A 25,632-nucleotide genomic window follows, 5' to 3' on the forward strand; every position below is an offset into this window, starting at 1 on the left:
ATTGTATACATTGTTTTCTTGGCTCTGTTACTTCCCTCTGAATCACTTAGTGCAGATCTTTTCCATTCTTCTCTGTGTTCATCATATTAATTATTTTTATAGAATAACATTCTATTATGTTCATGTTCCACAATTTGTTTAGTCATTCCAAATGGATGAACATCTACTTTGTTTCTACTTCCTTACTACCCCAAAAAGTGCTGCTATAAATATCTTACGTTCAGATAAGGACTTTCTTCTTTTCAATGGCCCCCTTGTGGTACAAGCCTAGTAATGGAATCTCTGGGTAAAAGGGTATAAACATTTTAGTCACTTGGTAGAATTGCTTTCCAGAATGGTTACACCAATTCATAACTCCACCAATAATGTACTAGTATACCTATAATTGCACACCCCCTCCAAAATATACTACTTCCATCTTTACCAGTTTTAAGGTATCAGATAAAACTTCAGGATATTTTGATTGGCATTTCTCTTAGTGTTTTGGAGCATTATTTCATGTTGTTAATATATTAAAATTCTTTTGAAAACCATTCCTATCTTTTGACTACTTGCCTATTGGGAAATGACTTTTGATCACATATATGTAACATATAAGTATACTTACCTTCATACATACATATGTGTTAATTGTTCTAATTGGATACCAAATTCTTAACAGAGAAATTTGATACAAAGGTTTTTACCCCCATTTGGCCATTTCCCCTCTAATCCTACGTGCATTAATTTCACTTCAGTAGAAACCTTTTGGTTTCATGTAATAAAAGTTATCTATTTTATTTTTTATAATTGTCTTCAAACTTTGTTTAAGAATATATCTCCTACTCATAGTGGGGAGAAATATATGATCTAATTCTCTTCTATTTTTAAAATAGTGTCATCTTTAATATTGAGGTCATATATCCATTTCAAATGGATTTTGGAATATATTGTAGAAATGGTGTAAGGTGTCGGTCTAAGCCTAATTTTGATTAACTGCTTTCTAGCTTTCCCAGAAGTTTTTAATTAAATAGGGATTTCTTTCCTGAGTTATTCATGTCTTCCAGTTTATCAAACAGTTTTTGAATTCCATTGTTTCTAATTCTCCCTTGTCTTGTCTGTTCCATTGATCTATCTCTATATTTTAACCAATACCAGATGGTTTTTTGATGACTGCTACATTATAATATAATTCAAGGCCTGAGCCAGCCTCATCTTTTCACACCCTCTTCTTCATTCTGTATTATAAGGCCTACTTCGTCAATATTTATAATGATACTACCCCCATCTGCCTGGTGGTTTTCCATAGACTTTTCATTTGATTATAGCTTTTTCCCCCTTCCTTCCTTTAAATTCTTTTTAAACCTCAGGCTGCTTTTGTTAGAGGAATTTCACATATCCTAAAAAGAGAGGAAGTAAAGTTTAATGTAGAGTTGCCACCTCTATTATTGCTAAAAGCAATTTTTGGTAAGTCAATAAAATATCTTTTTTTTATAACTGTGCTAGGAAATGACTATAGGGAGAGAATGTGGTACCACAGAAACAATTATGGAATTTAGAGTCCATGGACCTGTGTTCAAATTATGGGTCTGCTATTTATTGCCCATGACCATGAGTAACAATAATCTCTCAGGGATTTTAGTTCCCTAATTTGTGTTGAAGAGCTGGGGAATGTGACTCCTAAGGTCCTTTCTAGTTCTAAATCCTATGACCTAATAGTACTGTGGGTATTTTCATGAAAGTCTTTATGAATGAATTTGGGTTTTTTTTTTTTACCCAAAAGAACAAGATATCAAAGATCCTCATGTTGACATACATTTGGTCACACACTTGGTCTGATATTAACTATGCTTCCAATATTTCATTCTTTCTTCTTTGTGGCTATGGTGAAAATTCAAAGACTGTTATTTCCCTTATTTTAAAAAAAGTTTACAAATGTTGTGATCCACTAAATGTGGTCTAAGACAGTTTTCTGAAAACTCATTTTTTGTTATTTAATTTTGTTTAATTATTGATAACTATGAGACAGAGAAAGGAGTGGGAGGGGAGGGAGGGAGAGAGGGTATTGCACAGTTATCTACAGATGACTGTTTTTCATATTTGATAAGATTAAGAAATACATGTTCCTGACTTAAATAAGGGTAGGGGATATGGAAAAAGCAATAAACAATTAGACCTCAGACTCTAAACCTAAAAATACTCTTAGGAAGGAGTTGTGTGTCTAAAAAACTGCCTACTGACTTCATATAATGAAGATTTTAGGACTTTTGCTTACTTGTAGATTGAAAATATTAAAGGAAATTTTTCAATAGACTACACTATTCGTGAAACCATTCAGGCTGGTCCAGTCCCTTGAATGAACACTGAAACATAATTAATATAACATATCTTAGAGCATATTCTTAGTCATGAACATGTTCAATGAGGTCAAAAAATATTTATTAAACATGTATGTACCAGACAATGTGCTAAGTGCTGGGAACACAAATACAAGCAAAAAGAAAGATAGTTTGGGGCCTCAAGGAGCTTCCATTTTAATGTGGAAGGACAACATAAAACTGAAAATTGGAACAGCAGGGAAAGGAGAGAAGGGGAAGGAGAAAGAAGTTCAGAAGAGTCAGGAGCAAAAGCCAAACAAGAATGAAGTGAAGATAGCGAGTCTGGGCACTTTCCTTAAAATGGCAGCTCCAGGAGAAACTGACCAATCAGAGGAAGGGACTTTCAAGGATAAAGTCAACTTCCAGACTCAGAAGGTTGCCTGACAGGTCATGGTAGAGAAAAAAGTCCAGAGAATCAGGAGCTCATGCCAGAGAGGAATGAATATTGGTTCCCACTTCTAGACCATTGCCAAGAAGTTGATCATCTTTTTTCTTTTTATCTCTAGTTTTTACACATTGTAGATGCTTAGCATTTGTTAAATGGATTGAATTAAATTGAATCACACTTATTGGACTGCATTTTATGAAAAGAGAACCTTTATATTTCTAAACATAAAATATATAGTCTTTGCTTAGCAAATTTGAAGTTAGAATTTCATGAATGTTGGCATTTCATTTGCCATTTCTGGTTATTCTTTCAAAGCCCCAGTTAGTAATATTCAGACTGGAAGAAACAATCAGTAAAGATGTCCCTACATCACTTGAAAATGGAAAGGAGAGATGATGAGGGCCATGGAAGTTTGATGTCAAAATTGTCTAGTACATTTGATTGCATATTAAAATATAATTAGCAAAATTGATTTTAATACTCTCAAAATGTAATTATATTCAATTCCCAAAGACTATAAGATAGAAACTACTGTGAATCTGTTTTGGTGAGGGGAGTTTCTCATTTTAGTGAAATCAGAGATCCAAAGAGAAATAACAAAAAGTTAATAGTAAGGATTTAGGTCAGATGCGGGGGGGGGGGGGTGAGGGGGATGATGCCTATATTACTGGCATCAGAAATCCTTCTGAATTATAAATAAGTTAAATAAAATTAGTATTTTATCATCTAAATGGACTAACAATGTTTTTAAATTATATGGAGCATAAGAAAGTTAAAAAATCAATTATAATATCAATGAAAAAAGAATTTTGCCAAGAGTTTAGGCCAAAATTTCAAGTGAACAGTAAAAGGAACCCTCCACAGTAATCTGTACTTTTTAAGTTTAATATATCAGTGAATACATGGCCTCATCAAAGGGGATAGCGGAGATAACAATCCATCCATGCCTTCTCCTCCTAAGTGATTCTTGTCTGTGTCTTCCCATAAATGCTTCCCAAGGTATTTACCCAGTTTGTTGAAGGACTTTCTACATATCAGTGGTTCTTAACCTGGTATTCACAAGAGTTCCTTGGATGGGGGAAAAATTATCTTTATTTTCATTATCCTCTAACAGTAATTTAGCATTTCCTTTCATTTTGAACACAGGCTACAAGCCGTAGTAGTGGTAGCAGTTCCTATTACTTTGTTGCCAATAAAAAGCAGAGATATTTTTATATCATAACATTATGGCTGAACAAATCTCAAAACATAATTTAAGCTCATCACTATTTCAAAATGACTGTAATTATTAGCCTTGCTACTTGCTAGATATACCACAAAGTTTAAAAATATTTTCATAACTCTTCTAATGTAACTGAGTTCCTTTGAAACACTATATTGTTGCTTTATGCTTTTATGAAGGAGCCCACAAGTTTCACCAGACTTCAGAAGGGGTCTATGACACAGAAAAAAAATTAAGAACACATCCAAATAGATAAATTCCTGTTTCTAGATTATCTAAAAATTCTGTTATTCTTAGGACCCTCTGCATCCATTTCTACCACTCTATTATCACTTTAGCAATGGAAAGAGGCCACCCAAGACTGAGGGCCATTCTGCATTTTTCTGTTTTATGGGTTGTCATAGCCGAAGAATTGATCACCTGCTGGTGAGCCCACCCATGCTGAGCCTGGTTCTCAGGCAGCCACTGCCATACTCAAAACCCTTCTGGCTTATTTGGATCTTCCAGGACTTCTACTCCACAGGCATAGCATGATGAGGCAATGAAGCAAGTCCTAGAGAGGCTACATTTTCATAAACAAAAATTTATGAGTACAAGAAGCAGTGTGATGTGGTGGAAAGAGCACAAGATTCAGAATAAGATGGCCTATATTCAAATCCCAGATCTTTTAATTGAGCAACTTCCTTTCCCTAAGCCTCAGTTTCCTCATCTGTACAATAAAGGTAGCTGACTAGGTCCCTTCAGCCTTGAAATTTATGCTCTTTGAGCCTATCTATACAAACAGACATAGAGGTTCATCAAATATTGGATGTTAAATCACAGATAAAATCAGAAAATCCTTATCTGTAGGAATCTAAATAATTGGGTGTTTGACGTAGATGAAACATCAGGGAAGTTTAGAAAACTGGCAGAGACACAGAATCAGTTATTCAGCTCTATAGAAAAGTGTGCTGTGTGATTCCTTCTCTCTGACTCATCCTCATCTTTCTTACCACAACCACACATCAATGTTTTACTCTTCAAACTATATTCAGTTTGGTTTTGTTACTGCATCTCCCCACAGCATCCTACCTCTCCTAAGTGATGTTTGTATCCCTCAAGCTTCACTCAGTTGGTCATAGGCTAGAGGAAAAGTCATTTGAACCACAAGCTAAATGGATCACTGGTTTTGCATCACCCAGAGTCTGCCCTGCACCTTTGACTGTTCTATATCTCTGGATTCTGGCACCTAGGAAAATGCAAGGAGGAGGAGCTAAGTATGCATGTGACCTACTGGTCACCCCCACAGAAATCCCACCTGATGCCACATAGCATTTATATAGTGTTTAAAGTGGTTCTGAAAGCACTCTGCCTATATTATCTCTTTTGACCCTCACCATAATCCTTCCTAGTAGATACTCTTATTATCTTCATTTTACAGATAAGGAAACTGAGAGCAATTAAGTGACTCATCCAGGGTAAAACAGTATCTGAGGTAGCATTTGACCTCTAGACTTTCTGTCGTCTCTCCATTTCATCAACTATACCACCTAGTCTTTTAGGGAAGAAGGTGGTTCCCTGGGTATTGAAGGCTATTGCAGCAGAATACAAGCTTTGGTAGGTCCTACAATGCTAGAAAGGTTTCCACTATTTTTCTGATAATAGACTATTATCTACTCTCAGAGGTAAGGTGGGGCCCCTTTAAGTGATGAGAGACAGTCATACCTAAAAGCTGACTGTGAAGTAGTGAATGGTTTTTGGCCATGACAGCATCCACTCAACTAAATTGGTAATCAATTGTATTCTGTCACATATGAATTTGGAACTTGCCCCAGGTCTAATTGGAGCAATCACCTAAGTATTATACAAACATGATGATTTGTATATAGGCAGCTAGGTAGTATAGTAGATAGAAAACACTAAACTAAGATTCAGGAAGACGAGTTTAATTCCTGTCTCAGACACTACCTAATTATATGAATCTAGATAAATTACTGAATCTCTCTCAGCCTCATTTTCCTCATCTGTAAAATGGAATAATGCTAGCACCTAGCTCCTGAAGTTGCTGTAAGGATCAAAGGAGTTACTTGGCAAACTTGAAGGTACTGTATAAATCGGTACTTAATGAGGTCTTCTCAGAGGTCAATTGTCTTTGTAGAGCATGTTCATGAGTTGCTTTGATCTGTGGAAATGATCACAGAGCTATCTCATCTTCCATATTTTTCTTGGTTTCAGCCTATGTAAAGTGCTTTGCAAAACCTTAAAGTTTTCTAGAAATACTAGTTGCTATTATTACTACTCTATTATTATTACTTTGGTGTTAGGCCTCTCCATACTTGGCTAAACTAATCTTTTAGGTCACAGACATAAAGATGATTACTGGTTTTGTACTGAGGTCTTTTTGGCTTGCTGGGACTTGCCAGAGCATATATTCCATGGTCTCCTTCATTCCTTGATGAAGCATCAGAGAAGGGCCTGAATTGAGTAGTCAGACTTAGTTAGCATCAGGAAATCTCAGATGTAAACGCCACCTGGGTTCCCTTGTTAGCTTTGTGACCCTAGACAAGTCAATTAACTTCAATGTTCCTCAGGCAACTCCCTAGGATTTATCTACTAAGTTATTCAGGGCCTCATCAAGTCTGGGATTATCAAATCAGAGTTCGGGAACTCTTTCTGATCTTTGATCTCAATGACAACATACTGGGCTCATTCTTTCCTGCCTCTCATGTCCAACTTCCATCCACATCTTCCCATAAGTTCTCTAATAAGTTCACCACAGGGGACTCACCCAAAATACTATATGGCTCCCTCCAACTCTCTTTACTTCAGGATGGATTTTATTAAGTAGATTCTCCAAATTGTGGAAGTCATAGATCCTTTAGGGTTTCCAATCAGGATATCCATGAACTGATGAAAAGTCTTTTCATATTAAAAAAAAAATAAAGGAGACCCAGAAGATAGTAAAGGCTACATTCTTATACCCCTTCTATAACAAATAGAAGATAATTGCATCAGAATCTGATTTAAATATATAAATCAATTAGTAAGCAGTTGTTAAATGCCAGTTGTGTGTCAGGCAATGTGTTATAGGCTAGGGATATGAAAACAAAATAAGATAACCCTTGCACTCAAAGACCTTTAGTTCTACCACAGGAATACTGCAAATCACAGGATTTCTATAAAATAAATACAAAGCAAATCGGGAGGGGGGCAGTTCTAACAACTGGAAAGATCCAAAAAAGGGCCTTGGAAGAGGCAGGATGTGAATTAAACTTTGAAGGAAACTAGGGAGGGGTTCCAAGATGTGGGAATTAGGAAAGAGAGCATTTTAGACAGGGGGCGACCCATGAAAAGGTGTAGAAGTGAATGGTTAATGTAGAATGAAGGGGCCAGGGTAAGCCAATTTGGAGTCTAGGGTACATAAAGAAGAAAGCCTGGAAAGATGGGCTAGTGACAGATTGGGAAGGGTTTAAATGTGAAGCTGAAGGATATTATTTTAGCCTAGAAGCAAGATAGAGCCATTGGAACTTCCTGAGCAGGAGAAAGATGTGTGCTTTAGGAATACTGCTTTGGCAACTGGGTATGGGATGAATTGGAGAGGGGTAGAGACAAGAGATAGAGACAACTTAAGATGTTTTTTCAATAACCCAGACAAGACATAGGAACAAAAGCCTGAATTAGGAAGGTTGTGGTGTGAATGTAGAGAAGGGGGCATTTGTGAGATGTTGTGGAGGAAGACTTTCTAAGAGTTGACAACTGTTTGGATAGGGAGAAGATAAGTGAAAGTGATGATCCAGGATGACCTTCCATTGTGAATTTGGGGGACTAAAAGATGGTACCCTCAGCAAAAATCATTACGATTACAGGTAGGTTTGAGGGATTTGTTCAGACATGCTTTTTCAGAGAGATCTATGGGACACTGAGATGGAGACGTTGTGTAAGCCCTTGGAGATGCAGGGCTGGAGCTCCAGATTTAAGTCAGAGCTGAAAATGGATATTTGGAAATAATCCACATTAAGATGGCAATTGAATCCATAGGAACTAATGAGATCGTACACTCAAAGTGTATGAAGAAAAGAGTATAGGACCCAATGTAGACCCTTGGAGTACACTCACTTAGAGGAGATGGGGTCTGGATCATGAACCTACAAAGAAGACTGAGAAGTTAGAAAAAGAAGCATAAAGTAGGATCAAATACTTCAGGAGAAGAGTTTCCAGAAGGAGGGAGAGATCAGCATATCAAGAAAGATCTCAGACTGTATTCCATAGGACACAAGCCCCTTAATGTATTTATTACACAGACAGAAAAATATTCCTAATATACGGAACTAGCTGGCTAATACTGACTTTTAGCCAACCCACACTGTTTAGTCCCTTTAGCATCATGGGAGCACTTAAGGTCTTCTCCATCCCAAAAGGAAGTTGCTTCTCTGAGGAAGAAGAGAGAAAATATTTAGAAAGAACCTTGGAATGAAAGTGGAATTAATCTTATGGAATTCCTTAGGAGCTTTTCATCCAGAACTGCCATTCTAAAGCAAAGAATCTGGGAGTCTGTGAGAGTGTCAGATGTAGTACTTGAAAAGCACACTAGAAATAGAATGTCTGACAGAAACATGGTGGACATTTGGGGGAAGAGAAGAGCTCTATGGTCTTAAGTAATTTTGCAAACAATATAATCTTCTGAGCCAGTACAGAAATAGCCCAGAGGCATCGTTTGGATTCCATATTATTCTGAAGTGCTATTATCGCTGCTCTTAATATTGCCACAGGAACATAAAAAAGTAACATGTCTTAAGGGAGCTGAGCCGTCTGGTTTAATTGGCTTGCTTATCTCTGCACGGCTCTATAATTTACCTCTTGTGGGAGTTTTGACCTATAATTATCACCTTGTGTGTTTTCTTTGTTATGGTACTCCAGAAGTCATAGCAACAGGGCTGGTCATCCTGGGGGTGGTCATTTGGGATAGCGATGAAAACTTCTTGTTTATATTAGTTAAATGAATTCCGCATTCTTACTTGGGTGGGGGGTTGCAGGGACTGATAAAAAAGGGGGAGGAGCCTGCTCATTTTTGTGGTCCAAAGGTTAGGTAACAACAGTCAGTTGTAAAAGATAATTCCAATCTGGTGAGTGCATGTGATTTCAGCAGGAGCCAGATCTTCTGAAAAAAGATTCTTCCTAAAGTATCTTGGTTTCATCCATAAATATAGGCAATTAGTGAGAAATGTGAAAAAAAAATCTACAACTCGAAAAATAGAAATAAAAATGTTCTTACCTACTTCCAATATACTTCTGCCTCTCTCATTATTACTAATCATAATAATCATTAACTAGCATATATATATATATATATATATCATGAATGATTATAAATGGTGCTGTCATTTATGATAATTAGTAATTATGTGGTATTAATGTTAGAAAATAAATTGGACTTGGCACAAGGAAGTTCTGGGTTCATATTTTGCCTCTGAGGTTTAGTGTGTCCCAGCAAGTTATAACTTTAGAGATTTTGTTGCTGTTGTTTCAGTTGGGTCACCTTGTCAAAGATAATACAGTGGTTTGCCATTTCCTTTTCCAATTCATTTTATGGATGAGGAATCTGAGGCAGATTGAGATTAAATAACTCACTCGTTAAATAACTAGAACTTGGGTCCTCAGGACTTCAGGCCAGGAGCTCTATCCACTGCACCACCTGCCCACCCCATCAGAGGACCTATCTGCTAAGTCCTGAAAAGATTATAGCCTGTTTTTGAGAAGAAAATTCCCAGTACAGGAGTCCATCCCACTGATGAAATCATAGACCCTCCTCTGTGTAAGAAGAGTTGGCTAATATTATACAAATTATAACTAATATTAAGTCATCTTTTAACTTAAGTTTAATAATACGTTACTAACATGGAATCAGGTTGGTATTTCCTTTACCTACCTGTCTTATACATTATCTGATCATAGTTAGAATAATCATGCAGATTAGCAGAGGCCAGAGACATGGGTTAAACCACAGTGAGACTGAAGGAAATCAAGTCACTTTTAAAAAATAACAAGTAAACATTAAAATGGCAAATTTATCCAGCCATACAAGGCTCATTTCTACTCTCCATTTCTTGTTAGACAACAAGAGTGACAAAATTTTGCAGAGCACATGTGAAATGTTTCTAGACCTGAAGTTCTTCGTTTGTTTGTTTAATTGTTTCCAAATCTCCATTTTCATGAGTGAAATTGACTGGGCATTCTTGGCCACTAAATAGAAACATGCCAGTGTGCCATTAGAATCCAGAAAATTGATGTTTCGGATCAACTGGTCCTTAAAATCTTTCATCTAGTTCAAAAAATTTCATAGAGTTTCAAACAAGTTTGTTTCTCTTTGCTGGTATGTGTATGTGTGTGGTTTTCATTTGTTTTTAATGAAAAGCTGTACATCTTTGTGAATGGGTCCTTGAAAACAGTTGTGTACTCTGTGTGTGTGTGTGTGTGTGTGTGTGTGTGTGTGTGTGTAGAGCGAAACCAAAAAAAGTCTTTTTTTTTAAGTTATGAAATCACTGGCTTTCTTTCCAAGACTGGCTTTTTAGGGGAAATACACATTTTGCTTTTATTTGATTGTTTATTTCTTTGTTTTTCACAGACCTTTAATGCCTGAAGAATGCAGAACCAGCATTCAGCCTGTACAGCCCCTGACATCGGAATGCTCTCGGCTTTGTCGAAATGGCTACTGTACTCCTACTGGAAGATGCTGCTGTAGTCCAGGTTGGGAGGGTGACTTCTGCAGAATTGGTTAGTATTTCGCTGTAACTGCAAGGGTTTGGAATCTGGAAGTTGGGGTGAGGGGGAAAGGCAGCGTTTGTGTAGACTCTCACATTCTCAACAATTCCACTCCAGTCATTTGTTTCAAGAAACTTCTAAAGTTGAAACGGCATTGATTGATTTGCAAAAGCACCAAAGGACACTCTTTTGCAAGGCTTCTAAAGGAAGTTTTCCCCTTATTTTCATAGATGTCTGTATGCCAACTTTATCTGTAATGGAAGGACTTAGAGGGGATAGAATCTGACTAAGATGATCTCTAAATTCTTTTCTGTTACAGATTTTCAGATTTCATACACAACTTTTATTCATACATAGCACAAGCCAGCTTCTGCCTCAGAGAGGAGGAAATTCTCCTATATATTGGCATAGCATCATGGGCTTGTGTGGTTACCTATTTCCTTTCCATTTGTTTTCCTTCCATTTGCACAAGCAATTTATCCCTAAATTGACCTTTTCCCAAACATTCACTGACACAAATTGATATTTAGGTTGCACTTAAGGATTGTATAAGAAGGGTTAAAATGATGTGGACTAAGGGGCAGTAGATGGCTCAATGGATAGAGTCAGGCCTAGGGGAGAGGGAGTAGTTCCTGAGTTCATATCTGGCCTCAGATACTTCCTAGCTGTGTGACCCTGGGCAAGTCACTTAACTCCAGTTGCTTAGACTTTTTTGCATTTCTTCATTAGAACCCAAACTTAGTATTCATTCTAAGACAGGTTTAAAATATATATATATATTTGGGTTAACATTAATGTCATGAAATTGAGGGAAAATTTACAAATGTAATATTGCATAATTTCATACATAAGAAAGTAATACCTCTGGATATTTTTTCCTAGTTCCTTACCTTCTTTACTTCTTTTTTCTTCTTTCTGATCAAACTAATTTAATTGGATTTTAAATTGTGTACAAGAATAAATTAGCTAAACCTGAGATTCACAGAAATAGAGGCATTTATGTTAGATTTGAAGTCATCATAGAAAAGAAAAACAAACTACTAGGGGAAAAGAAGTTCAAATATTGAGGTTGAGTCTTGCCAACAAAAATAAAACTACTCATTTAAATTGGATTTAGTTTTATTTCAGATAAAAAAAATTTGTGCCATTCCTATTACTCAAAACCTCTTTGAATATCATTTTTTAAAACCCTTACCTTCTGTCTTGGAGTCAATACTCTTGGTTCCAAGGCAGAAGAGTGGTAAGAGTTAGGCAATGGGGGTCAAGTGACTTGCCCAGGGTCACACAGCTGGGAAGTGTCTGAGGTCAGATTTGAACCTAGGACCTCCTGTCTCTAGGCCTGACTCTCAATCCACTGTGCTACCCAGCTGCCCCCTTAATATCATTTTTATTTATTTTGAAGATCCATTCTCTTAAATTCGATGTAGCCTAATATTTAGAATTAGATAAACCTTGTATTTTAAATTTTATTCTAAATTTAATTACTACGAATAAAAACAAATAATCAAGTATATATAGTAAAGAATAAAATCTTGTATAACCCCATAGTATGTAACAAAATGATTTAAGAAGGAATAAGGGGAAAAACATTTTATTCTGTGATTTTTTTTCTGTTATCTGTCTAAAATTTTATTACCTCTGAATATTTCTTCCTTTGTACTTTATTGCCTTTCTTCCTTTCTTCATTTTACTTCTTCCTTTCTGATCAAACTAATTTAATCTGGTTTTAAATTGTGCACAAGGATAAAGTAGCTAAAACTCAGAGATTCTCAGAAATGAATGTTTTTGTGTCAGAGTTGAATTAAAGGAGGAATAAAGCAATTGAACCTTCTAATAGCTGGTAGGATCTGAGGCTTAGCACTATCCCAGGCACAATGTAAACAACAAATTCTTGGCCACTGATCAATAGTCGCATACCTTGTAATCCCAAGGAAGGCTGAGACTCATCAATTATTTGAGATAAAGAAATCTGAGCTACAGTGGACTATGCTAATTAATATCCAGAGTAAGTTAAGCATTAATATGGTGAGACCTTGGGACCAGAGGTGCCACCAAGTTGCTTTAAGGAGGAGTGAACCAGCCCAGGTCAGGAACAGAGCAGGTTAAGCTCCCATGATGATCGCAAGTGGTATTGGGTCCATGAGTAGCCCTTGTAGTGCCCACCTAAACGAAAGGAATAGTCAGCCTTTTAAAAAAATTACAAGACTCCAATCAGAAGTTTTTGAGACAACCATCCATCAAGAGTGAATTTCTATTCCTCTATCTGTACGTTCACAGGATTTGATTTTGTTCCTTTTATTTTCTAGCAAAATGTGAACCAGCCTGTCGCCACGGAGGAGTTTGCATTAGACCAAACAAGTGCCTATGTAAAAAAGGATACCTGGGACCTCAATGTGAGCAACTGGATAGAAACATCCGCAGAGTGACCAGGGCAGGTATTCTCGATCAGATCATTGACATGACATCCTATTTGCTGGACCTAACAAGTTACATTGTATAGTTTCGGGGACGTTTTGGATTCTCCTTCCTGATGGGCATTTATTTTTAATCCTGTCATTAAAAAAAAAGAAACAAAAAATGAAAAGACTGTTATCCTGCTACAAACTCCTGTGATTTCATTTCCTTTTTTTATTAATTTAAAAACGATTTCCATAAACATTCAGATCCTGTGTGTATGTATGCCTGTCTATGTATGTGTATATATATAAAATATATATTATAATATGTATAATATGTTATGGATAATATAATATATATTATAATATATATATACACAAGTGTGTACACACACTCATCCATCCCCTACCCCCAACCCCACAAGTGTGGCTGCTTCCTGGTGGAATTTTTAAAAATTATATTTCTTTATGTGGAGTAGTTTACACAGTGAATCCACTGTATACTGAGAAAGGACATTTTTTTATGTCACCAGAGTAGGTTCTTTGACATCCTGGCCATTTTTTGTCTGTAATAACTAAGAAGAATTTTTTAAGGTGGAGTTTTGAAACATTACTCTGCATAAACTGATGGATTTAATCCTTTTTTAAAGCAACATTTTTAAATGGAATATGATAAAATAATGTTTCAGAACTCCTTGATGCATTTCTACATAGGCAATTTAATATGACTGTAATCTTCACCTTCATCAATGTATTGCATTGCAAAATGTTATGCACTTACCTTTTTATTGGCATAGAAATCGGGTTACCCCCCGCTTAATCTCAAGATTGTTTTCCAGTGTTTTATAATTAAATTATATCAGCATATTTCAAAACAAATCATCCTAAAAGGTCTGTTTTTATTGTATATTTTATTTAACAATAGGCACTGGGTTTGTGTTACATATTTATATTATTTTATTTTATTTTTATAATATAGACATCACCTAGATGAAACCGCTTTACCATGTCCTGTAAAATACTAAAGTTACATTTTTCACCAACTTAATTGGAATGACGGGGAGTGAGAGAGCAAACACACTCTTTAATGTGCTGTGGATCTAAGATAGCCATGTGTCCTTGTGTCAACATGTAATCACTTACGACGGGATGAAAAAAAGCAAGAAAACAACCAGTCATTATAAAATTCCAGCATTAAACATTTGTAAAGTGCTTTTCACCATAGCAGGACTGGCCAGATTGTATGGGATTAGAACGGTGCCGATTTCACACCACATGGAACTCTCCTGGAGAAGAGCTTCTCCTGCACCAGTCTTGGAAAGCTCTTTACATAACGAATACTTGCCAAATATGACTTTTAATGTAAGTGTCCCTCCAGGATGCCATGGAAACCTTCACTTTGGTTAATGTATCAATAAATCTTCTGTAAATGTATTGTTCAGATTTTTAAAGAAATGAAATACTCTAATTTAAACCTGAGAAAGACATCCTCTGACTGACTGGTTGGCTTTGTCTTTGTGGTTTTAAATGGGCAATTTGCCACGTTTGGATTGTACTAGTAATTAAATTAGGTTTCTTTGCACTACTGAAAAAGAGATCTACTCCTGATGAGCACACATCCACCTTGGTGTTCCTTATAAACACCTGTTCCTTCTGAGTCCTGGGTACAGTATTGTACACCAGGCAGTGCAGACTGGCTTTTCAAAAGTGTTCCATTTCTCACCTTTAGAAAAATAAGCCTTGATTGGGGTGCAGAAGGGGTGGTGCTGGAGGAGGCGGGGAGAGTGAGGAACCGTATCTTAGTAGGCAGTATTTCTCTGTTGTTTTAAAGTGAGAGCTTTGTAATTAAAGCCAGCAAGCATTTATAAGTAGACCACAATGCAAAAGGATGCGTTAAGTCCACCGCATTTGTCTTCCATATATGATTGCTTCAGTTTCCAATGACCTCATGGCAAATGGAAATTGGTTGAGAAATCTTGGTCCAGTGCTTCGTGAACAATACCCTGCATTAAAAAGTGCATGCATAATTTTGCACGATTTCGATTCAATTGACAGTCTATTCAAAGAAGTCTTGGGATTAAATGAGCATGGAGACCAAATTGCCCTCTTCCCCCAGAAAAGGGGTGGTCCCTGCTAGGCCCACTACCACTTCATTGGCCCAATGGTGTGACAAATCTTGCAATGAACCCTGCAGTGGCTTGCATCTGTAGGTTAAGAGCAGTCTTTTGTCTCCATTGCTTTTTCTTCCTGGCCCCTGTGCTAAATTCCATCACAAAAAAAGTTTGACAATTAAGAAAATATCCTGACAACCATTTTTTTGTAAATTGACCTTACCACCTAATCTTCCCCTAGTCAACGTGGGTGACATTAACAAAATGTGAACTTCTTGTGAATAAACCAGCTGTCGAAATCTGTCAAATCATGCAGTTTTATTACATGTTAAACTCTTCGTAGTTTCTGAAAAAAAAAAAAAGCACAATAGGGACACTGCCATATTTTCAGCAAACTTGGAACCATTCAAATGTTTTTCTTTCTTCAAAAAGATATCATTTGGCCAGCACCTGTGTCAGTTAAATTGCCATCAAATGAAGGGAATTTCTTTTTTCCAAGGTGAAAGAGTTCCAAATAGCTTTAGAAATCCTCATAAGCCCCTGTTGTCACTGCCTTACTTGCTGTGGGTTTTCAGAATAGAAGATGAAACTCTAAAAGAAAGATAGGCCCTGCGTCTCATGGACTTCAAACTCAAACACACTATAAGGTCCCTGGGGCCTCTTTTTGTTCATGTGGAGGAGATATCAAAAACGAATTCATGACCAGAATTTTAAACTTGACACTCCGTTTTTTAAAAAATCCAATTGACATTCCTTTCAGAGCAACTTTTTATATACAGCTCTAAGAAATCTTCTCATTTGCCTTACAGTAGGAAACAGGAAGGAGGTAGTTAAAAAATATGTTATAAAAATGTAATACTTTTAGTACATATAAGTCAATCATCATTTAGCTCCCGCAGCTCATGTCTAAAATACAAATGAGGAAATATCTACCAATGAAGAAAAAAATGCATAAAAATCATTATATAGCAAACACTCGTTTCTCCCAAGTCACTAGCTTAAACTTAAAATAAGTTTAACATGAGGATCTGAGATTGCACACACCCAGGGTGGAAAAAAATTCCAGACTTTTCTACCATCCCATTGCCCTTCAGCCCTCCCATTCTGAAAACCTAAACTGCCAGTCTATGAAAACTTTACTCTGAGCTAACACACATTATCAGTCCTCTTCACGTGCATTGGAAGTATTATTTCCAGTCACTTCTTTCTTTACTCTTTCCCACTTGAAAAACCAAAATTCATGGTAATAAGATGATTAAACTAATAATTACCCAATACTTAAGATATCTCTTTACTCCATCTATTCTTAATAATATTTGCGGCAGTGTACAATGAGCTGTCTGTTCAGTCTTGTGAAATATACATTAGTTTGTGTATTTGTCCCATTAAGCCAAGAGCCTTTTTGGGTCATGGACCCTGTTGGTGGTCTGGTGAAGTCTACCAATCCCTACACAAAAAGCTGTTTTTAAATGCATAAAACAAGATAAACTGAATTACAAAAGAGAGCAGTTATATTAAAATACAGTGACCAAAAGTTTTTCCCAAAATAAGCTCACAGACTCCAGATTAAGAACCCCTGCACTAAACCGACTTTTAAAAATTGAAGTGATTGTCTTTGGCCTGTGTCAAAAGAAAAGAAAACTAAAACCAAAGTAGGAATAAAGAGACCAGTACCAGTACCAGTGAGCTATAGTCATCCCATGATCAACAAACCAATTCAGCAGCTAGTCATTGCTAGCCACAGGCAGAACGCTACTAATGATTTCTTCTTCTCTTTCTTGCCTTCATTCATCCTTTCCTCATCCTCTTCTCTGTTGTCTATCTCTAGTGGTTTGGACTAAATAGACATTATCTCACAGCATCCACAGTTATAGAATCTCAAGCAAGTGGCCCAAGCTTTTGCTACATCTAGTCTCATTCAACATTTTCACTGTGAACTATCTCATTGGTGATGTCAAGTTCAACATTCCCAAGTCATATTCTTCCTAATGAAGGACAGCAGTCAAATGTCTACCAAACAGGCTAAGCCATTGTAGCCATTCAAGCTTAGGGAGTAAAATGGCGTCTTGATGCCCCAGCCCAACTGGTCATATCAGGAGAGCAATATTCTCTAGGTCAAGGGCAGTAGTCTCAAATGTTCTATTTATAGAGGATAGGGTTCAGCTGGGGTGAGCTAGAGAAAGGAAAGTTAACAGCTGTTTCCCACCAAAGTAGCAGCTGTCACATAGGAGTCAATCTTAAAAAAAAATATGGTTCCAAGGCATGACCATTACAAGGAGAAGAAGGAGACAAGAGTGTTTCTTTAATAGGGGCTCCATCCTTTAGCCTCATTGGGAATTACACAGGCATCTAGAGTGGGGGAGCAGAGAGAGGTACACACTCAAGTACATCAGTGAACTCCAGTACTAATGAGGACAACCCTGAGAATCTGAGAGTGCTGTCATAAATTACTGTAAGAGTTAAGAAGCATCCCTGTCAATTAAGCTAGAGGAGAAAGAAGAAACAAAAGCACTTCACTTCATCTTCTTCCTTTGCCTTTCACACACAAACTAGTCACACAGGTAATAATAAATAAGACCTGGAGAAGAGCAAGCAATGCTAAAGACAATTGAAAGGGAATGTATTTTTGGCTATTATGCCATGAAAAGGGGTCACCGTGCCTTCCAACAATCCTCCAATTCTTCTAAGTTTATTTTTTCAAAGCTTTCCTCATGCCCATTTAATGAAACTCATACAAGGCTGTTTAAAAGGAAAAGGTTTAGTCCAAAGGGTCCAACCAGAGACAGATCAATTGACATTCTAGGCTGGATATATCCAGTTATCAGTCTCATGGCTCTTAAAATGAAATTTCTCTTCTAAGAAGAAATGTCAACATATCTTTATTTAGTCTCATTTCCTATAACTTAAAAAAAAGTGTGGTATTGAGAGCATAGTTACAGAAACATAGTCAAAGAAGAATGGTCCTATTTTATCAACATAACCCACAGTGCCTACCATCTTTACCTAGGCAGAATTAACTTCTGCCAAAAAGATGTGTCAGACCTGTCATGAGCTGTGAAGGTTGGCATATGATTAATGCATTTTTTTCTTTGCGTAGGAGGAAGAGTGATATGTCACTAACTTCCAAAATGTGTGTGTACATATATAGGCAGAGTATACCTAAGAGACAATATATAAGCAGTAAACATTCTCCACTCTACAATAGTTTTTTCTTCAGAAAGCATGAGTAGCAATGTTGGGATGGGGAAAGCGGTGAATTTTGTTATGACCCAGTAGTAAATTTCCCACATCTTGCTAAGCCAAGGGTTGAAGTAGGAGGCTCAAAATGACTTAGGTAAGAGGTTAATTTCTCTCTCCACATGTGGAGAACTGCACCCTTTATTTTGTTTTCTCCTATTCCATTTAGTAATAATCAGATAGTGCTGTCCTGCTCTGAAAAGGAGTGTTGATCCGATTCCAATTTCTGCCATAAAATGCACTTTTCAATTTGGGCAGTCAGATGTGTCATTAATCCAACAGTTTTCAGCCATACAATTCTTGGGATAAATGATGATTGTTAGGCAGCAGAACCCTTTTATAAGACTACTTACTAGAGCCAGACCCACACCCAGACTATAGGCTTCAATAGATAATTATGTTTTAAGGGACAATCTGTCCTATGGGGTATTCAGAGTTATATGATAAGAGGGTTATCGAATGGGGTTCTACTGTATTATTCTTTTCTATCAATGTGACATTTGACCATTCAGTTATTAGGTTATTGTGTTAAAAAAATTAAAAAGCACCATCACAAAATGTGATGAGGATTAATAAATATATAAAATGTGAGTATCACAGGAATATCACTTGATCCTCCTGGCTTCCTTCATTGCCAATAGATTTGTTGCTCTACCACTGAATCATGAGATGATTGTTTCATAGCTCTTCTAGCATACTTCCTCACTTTTTAAACTCTCTTTTGGGTAAACAGAGTTGGTGAGAATAGTCTCCCTGGACTCTTTTTTGCCAGAAGCTATCGTTACTGATCCATGTTAACATCTTTGTCAGTAAAGGGCAGACAGCTGTGGCAACAAGCTGAGAAGGCAGGTGCATGTTGAAGGGATCAAGGTTCACACATTTGAGGTTGCTACAACTTTTTTTGGCAAAGAACCCCACAGTTTCATTAGTACAGTTTCTTCCTCTGTATTCCAAGCTAACTGATTAGTTTTAACTAAGGAAAAGTAGTGTGCAGAATATGCCCTAAAACAGCATTCATTCATTCGTTCATTCAATAGATGTTTCTTAAGTGCCTAGTATGGACATGGCATTGGGCAAAGCCCAATAGGGGAGATGAAGAGGTTTGAAGATCATGGAAGCTGGGGTCTCTATGCTCAAAGGTCCATTGGGAAAGATGGCGAATATTACACCCAACTATCTCCACATTAGCTCTATATCAGCATTCAGCAAGAACAGTACATACTGCATACAGTACATCAGTGTGGATTTGTATGCAGACGCACACCCATGTATATGTATGTATTTATCTACCTGTACAAACACTATATATGTATACACACTATCTATGTAATATATATGTATAATGCATATAAATTCTAACAAGTATATTTGTGTTATCTGGAAAATGGAACAGTTGTATCTTGAAGTGGTAAATGCAGAGAACTGGTTTTATTGTTGATCTGTGGATTTAATGATTTCTAGACAAAAAAAGGATGTTTAAGTGTATAATTTCTTTCATTAATTTAATATATTTATGTAAACGCATGCCTGGAATTCTGGTTAGAGTGGTGATGTTCTGTTGTCCTGATAAAATGTATTAAACTTTTATCTTATGAGCTAATGTACATGCGCTACTTTTAAATTATTTTTTATTTCAGTAATTTAAAAACTGGTGAAATGAATAATTTGAAGTGCATTAAAGTGTTTGATATTTGCACCAACTTTATAAACAACAATTTTGAAAGCAGTCTACATCCAATTTACTTCCTCACATTATCCTTACCTTTTGTAATTCTGTTTTTTTGTCCTCAAACAGAAGTTTTATTCACAAAAATGTTTATTTGAGAGCTGGTTTAGGCTTCAAATGAAGTAGGCTGCCACTTAGATCATAAGACCTTAAAGGTTCTGGAGGATCCTTCGTGTCATCCTCCTCTCTAATAGCCTCACATACACACAAAGACTTTCCTTACCTACTGCCTGAGAGCTGACATCCCTTTAAAAGGAAATAAAGTGCTTCTATCCACAATTAAAGATTAGTTTTAAAATGCAAACATCCCGTAAACTAAATGACTGATGAGAGATCTTGCACAAGAATGGCACTTAAAAGAAGTATAAAATATAGGACATGGGGATGTTGGATGCCTAAAATGGAAAAACTAGACACTATAGGGTTGAGGAAACGATTCAGAAATGAGAGAGGCTTAGATACTCAAACCAGACTTTTCCTGCCTACAGTTTTACCTATATCTGGCCCTTTCGATATTGTTCATATAAGTCTGAACTGAAAATGTATTCTTTGGGAAAGTAAAATGTACCAATCTCTACTCCTTTGTTCCCAGATAGGACAGAAAATGCATTTGCATCAGCTCTAATAATCTAGCCAGGGCAGTGGGAGGCCTTTGAGATGGAGTTGGGATTCTCAGTGCTATTTCATTTACAGTAAAATTGCTACCTGACAATTGAGACAAATTCACTTTTCATACTACTTCAAATACCGCTTAATGCATCATTATCATGGACCTCTGTAGTACCAAAATTTGGCTTCCTGAACTGTACTCCTACCACATGGGGGTCAATACCACATAGCCCTAACATGTGTAAGCCTCCAGTTCTTTCATTGTCACTCATATGTATACAGTATCCTGCTTTTCCCAAAAGATAGCATAATCTTCCTGTCTAAAAGTGTATACCCAGCATATCATCTAGGTCCTAGCAGGCAGAGTCAATAAACTATTATGTCTAGTATTAATAAGACCTACTCTCAAGACCGTCCCCTTGCAATTACTTGCTTGGTGGCTTCTAGACCTGGCACATATGTCAGAGTGGGATGCTCCCTTCCCCTTCTCCACCATACCTGAGGACATTTTTCATATCACCCACCCTCTGCCCAGCAGTCCAATGGAAGCATTTCCTTCCTCCCCTGTCTGGGGTAAGAAGGTGGCTCACATGTGGCATGAGGGTGCAGTTTGGTCACTTAGTCTGTAAAAGGTTCACCATCACTGCTGTAGACAAATCACTTAAAATCTTATGTGCCCCAAATAGCTCCCTAAGATCTGTCTACTAAGTCAGAGAATGGCCAGAGTCTTCATTGGTGAAAGAAATTCCCAAATGAGGAGCTCCCCATAAATTGTCTCCCATCTTGTTTCCCATGCCTCAAACACTCTCCCTCATCTCTACCTCTTGGCTTCCCTAGCTTCTTTCCAGTCTTAGTTGAAGTCCTGCCTTTCCCCAAAAGCCTTTTCTTATCCTTAGTGATTTCCCTCTGAGGTTTTCCCAATTAATCATATGCATATAATTTATATATATTTGTTCACATGTTATTTCCTCTCCTTAGATTGTGAGCTGAAAAGCAGGGACTGTCTTTTGCCTTCTTTGTGTTTCCACTTAGCACAATGCTTGGTACATACTAGGCATTTAATAATGCTAGTTAGCCCATTGAATGAATGAACCATTCAGCAAACATAGCAGTCAAAAATGTACTGCAGTTATAAATCAGGATGAAGTCTATCAAAACCACAAACATAACCCTTATAAATCCTAACAGTATTCTACAGTACATGATGAGAGGAATCTGACTACCAAATTCAATGCATAACACGCAGGTTTTTCAGGGACAGAAAAAGCAATCAATGTTATCATAGAATATTTTGAGGAATCTAAGAAAAGGGAGTGGTGCTTACTAATTTAAGGATCAAGTCCCACTGTCTCTTTGAGTCCTAGTTTCCTCAAATGTTAAGTAAGGATAAAGAGACTTGCCCTACCTACCTCACAGGGTTGTTGTGGGGAAAAGATCTTGGAAACCTTAAAATCCTACCTAAATATACCATTATTATTCTTATAGCACGAGTGTAAAGAAGTCTTCCTGGACCTCAATTTCTTCATCTGTAAAATAAAAGAGTTGAAGTAGATAGCCTCTGAAGTCCTTCTAGTTCTAGATCTAGAAATCTATGATATGTCACACCAGCAGCTAATGGGGCAGATGAGTAGGGAATTGCAAGGTGGGTAGGAAATTGCCCCTGAGCACACCATCAGCACCAAGGTCAGGGAAAATAGTGGAGCCACTAGCATCTAGAGTGGTTGGCACCAGAGCTATTGAAATGCACTAGTTAGCCACAGCTAGACTACACCACTCCATTATTTGCTGTTGGTACAGGTTGGTTCAGGACTCAAAAGGCTTATGTCTATGTTGTTTGAGATCCAGTTAGTGTTACTCCAGGACTCCAACCCAGGCAAAAGTGACCAAGAGAACAGAATAGTGGCATAAAAAGAATAATGTTTCTGTTTACCCTCTTTTCAACATGTCTTAGGTATTGACTTCAAATTTCTCTTGTGACTGGGAGTCATCTCTCTAGTAGAAGTAAAGCAGTATGATATGGTCAGCCTATGACTATATAAGTTGCCTCTCTGTCCAAGTAATTGCCTGATCATCAATTTGTTTAAATAGTCACAAGGGGTATCTATGTATGTGTGTAAGCATGTATTTTTGTGTGTAAGTATATGTGTGTGTTTGTGAAAGACAGAGAGAATTTTAGACCTATTTGCTCATTGCATTAAAAACTTAGAAATTTCCTTTTTGCCATTTTCCAGTAGATGTGACTTAAAGCAGCAGCCACACCTCATTTCTCTTTGCCCCAAACCCTAGTTCTCTGATTTATAGATCCAAAAAGACCCCAAAGAAGCCTAATCCTGCCTTTATTCAAAGAAAGGAGGAGATGTTTGTAAGAAAAACAGTACACAGAGCACAGAAGAACAAGACAGTAATTTTTTTCTATGTTTTCACAACCTGATTTATATCTGAGCATTCTGTATCATGAATACCTAAAAAAACTTTTAAAGGCCCATGTAGCTCTTTACTATGAAAATTTGTTCTTCTTGTGGCTGTGCCAACTTTAGAAAGTGCTTGAGCTCACCCTCGTAACTTAGTAAGATGTTGCCAGATTTCTTTGACATATTTATAGTCTTATAATTAAACTAGCCCTTGATGCAAAATCCATGTGGCTCACATGCAGTCATTAGGACATTATGCACACCCATTTCTATGTTCAGAGCAATTGATACAACAAAGAGTTCTGCAGAAGGGTATCACTTCTCAGAAGATAATGAAAGTCATGAGGGCAGCATTTGACAGGAAAGCTGGGTGAAAGTGGCCATTTCATATTAGACAAGAGAAAGTTAAGAAAAAGTATAGACATGAATACATAGCCTGAAACTTGAAAATGGAAGATGATTGAAGAGGACGTTGTCAAAAAGGAAATTCTGATGATTTACTTATAAATGTTGGCAATAAGGAAGAAAATGCAGAAGTATCCAAAAGAATGATGTAGCTTCACTAAGTGTTGCCTAATTAGCTTAAATCTTTAAAGGGCATGTACAAAAGTTAGAAAAAGAGATATATATCCAAAGACAGAAGAAAAAAAACACATATAGCTTTGTATAAATAAGAGGAAGATTAAAATCCAAATCCCAGAATAAATTAAGGCTAATGAAAGATCATCATCTTTAATAGTCAGCAAAGATATAGTGATTTTTTTAGGTACACTGAGAGTCAAATGAAAATGTTTTCTCATTCATTTAGAGGAGGGGGTTGAGGTGGGACTATGAGAAGGTGGATTTTATTAGACTAAAACAAATACATTTTTTAAACAGAAGTCAGATGAAGAACAAGGATGGAAGTGGCCAACTGATGGGGCAGACAATGGAATAGCAACAGATGAAGGGGAAAATGCAAAACTACTCAGCAAAGCAAATATTTTACACAAGAGAATATGTATTAAATATTTGGGGATTCTAAGATAGGTGAAGAGATAGAAAAAGTACACCCAACTTTTCTAAATGAATTCATTTCCCCTGGTTCAGATGAATCATAACCCAAAGTATTTAAAGGATTTATAAATATGTTCTCAAAATACAATCAGTTAATTTTGCAAGACAGAGAAAAGAAGTAATATCAGAACACTATGTGCTTCCAGAAAGACAATTCCATGAAATTATAGATCCCTATAAGTGTTATTAAAAGAATTATTAAAAATAGATGGTTTCAGAGTATTTCAAAAGGATAAAGATCATCATTAGATGATCATTGTCATGGGCTCACTTAGAACCAGTCATGCCAGACTAACCTCATTTCCTTTTTTGCTAGGATTATTTGACAAGATTATGAGAATACTACCACTATTTCAAAACTATCAGTTCATTAGAATAGTAGAAAGAATGTTGGATTTGGACTCAGAGGACTTGGGTCTAGATCCCAGATCTGCCACCATGTAATCTTGGCCATTTCATTTCTGGGCTCTGGCCTCCTCATCTATAAAATTAAGAGTAAATATAACTTCTAAGATGCCTTTCACCTACCAACCTATTACTCTAAGAATAGGGAACCACTGTGCCCAAGAACAAGAGTGAAACAGTTGTTAATTATCCTTCCTCTTCAAGCTATAAAAGAGTGGTCAAGGTATTCTCCTGTATGAATTTTAAAATTGCTCCACCCTAATCAGACTGTATGTTAGAAGAATTGATTTAGCTATTTCCTGATCAATTACAATAGATATACTTGGAATAACAGAATCAGGTCTTGGGAAGTCCACATTTTCTCCACCCTTCTTAGTTTAACAAGATTTAGGAAGGTCTGCACCAAACTCAAAGATTAAGTATCTGAGAAAAATGCAACAGACATGTGCAGAAAACAGCTGACAGACCCTTGCACTGTCCTAAGTCAAGCTAAGCTATCATTGGTACAGATGAGATGCAGGAAAGTGATGTGAAACTGTCGATATAAGGCAAGTCACTTCCTCTCTCTTCCTCTTTTCCTGGAGAGGCAACTCTGGCTGAGAGTGTGCTAGGCATTTCTACATCGTGGAGTGTTGGTGGTGAGTTTTGCCCTTGAGCTGATTCAGGTTTGGGCATCTTAGCTGATCCCCTTTGGAGGTCACGCTGATCCTTCATACTCAAAACCTTACTTTCTAGATCTCCTAATCTTCCTATCTTCCTGCCCGGTACTAGCCCCTTCCTTCTTCCTTTCTCTTAATCTCCTCCACTGTATCACTTAAGTCACTATAAAATTTCCAGCTGAGTTTGGGTGTTTCATTAGGATTTTATAAATAAAATCCTTGGCAATGAAATATAAATATTACATTCAGTCTCAACCATAATTTTAACCATTGTACCTGGCACTGGTAATCAGCATAGTAGATTTGGCCAGCACATT

General features: G+C 36.9%; 1 protein-coding gene across 3 annotated transcripts in view; it reads left to right on the forward strand.

Moving 5' to 3' along the window:
- HHIP (hedgehog interacting protein) overlaps nucleotides 1–20,053 on the forward strand; it is a 141,754-nt gene extending 121,701 nt beyond the window's left edge. Inside the window, exons 12-14 of one of the 3 annotated variants that reach the window (XM_007496276.3) lie at nucleotides 10,569–10,717; nucleotides 13,012–13,140; nucleotides 14,081–20,053. In XM_007496276.3, coding sequence (XP_007496338.1) covers nucleotides 10,569–10,717; nucleotides 13,012–13,140; nucleotides 14,081–14,091 — 289 coding nt within the window. In that variant the 3' untranslated portion in view covers nucleotides 14,092–20,053. Of the gene's footprint in view, nucleotides 1–10,568; nucleotides 10,718–13,011; nucleotides 13,981–14,080 lie in introns of those variants that run through there. The other 2 variants (XM_007496277.3, XM_001367162.4) reach the window with 2 other exon arrangements.
- Nucleotides 20,054–25,632: the final 5,579 nt, after the last annotated feature.

Source organism: Monodelphis domestica, chromosome 6 (assembly GCF_027887165.1).
Source record: "Monodelphis domestica isolate mMonDom1 chromosome 6, mMonDom1.pri, whole genome shotgun sequence".
Lineage (NCBI taxonomy): Eukaryota > Metazoa > Chordata > Mammalia > Didelphimorphia > Didelphidae > Monodelphis > Monodelphis domestica.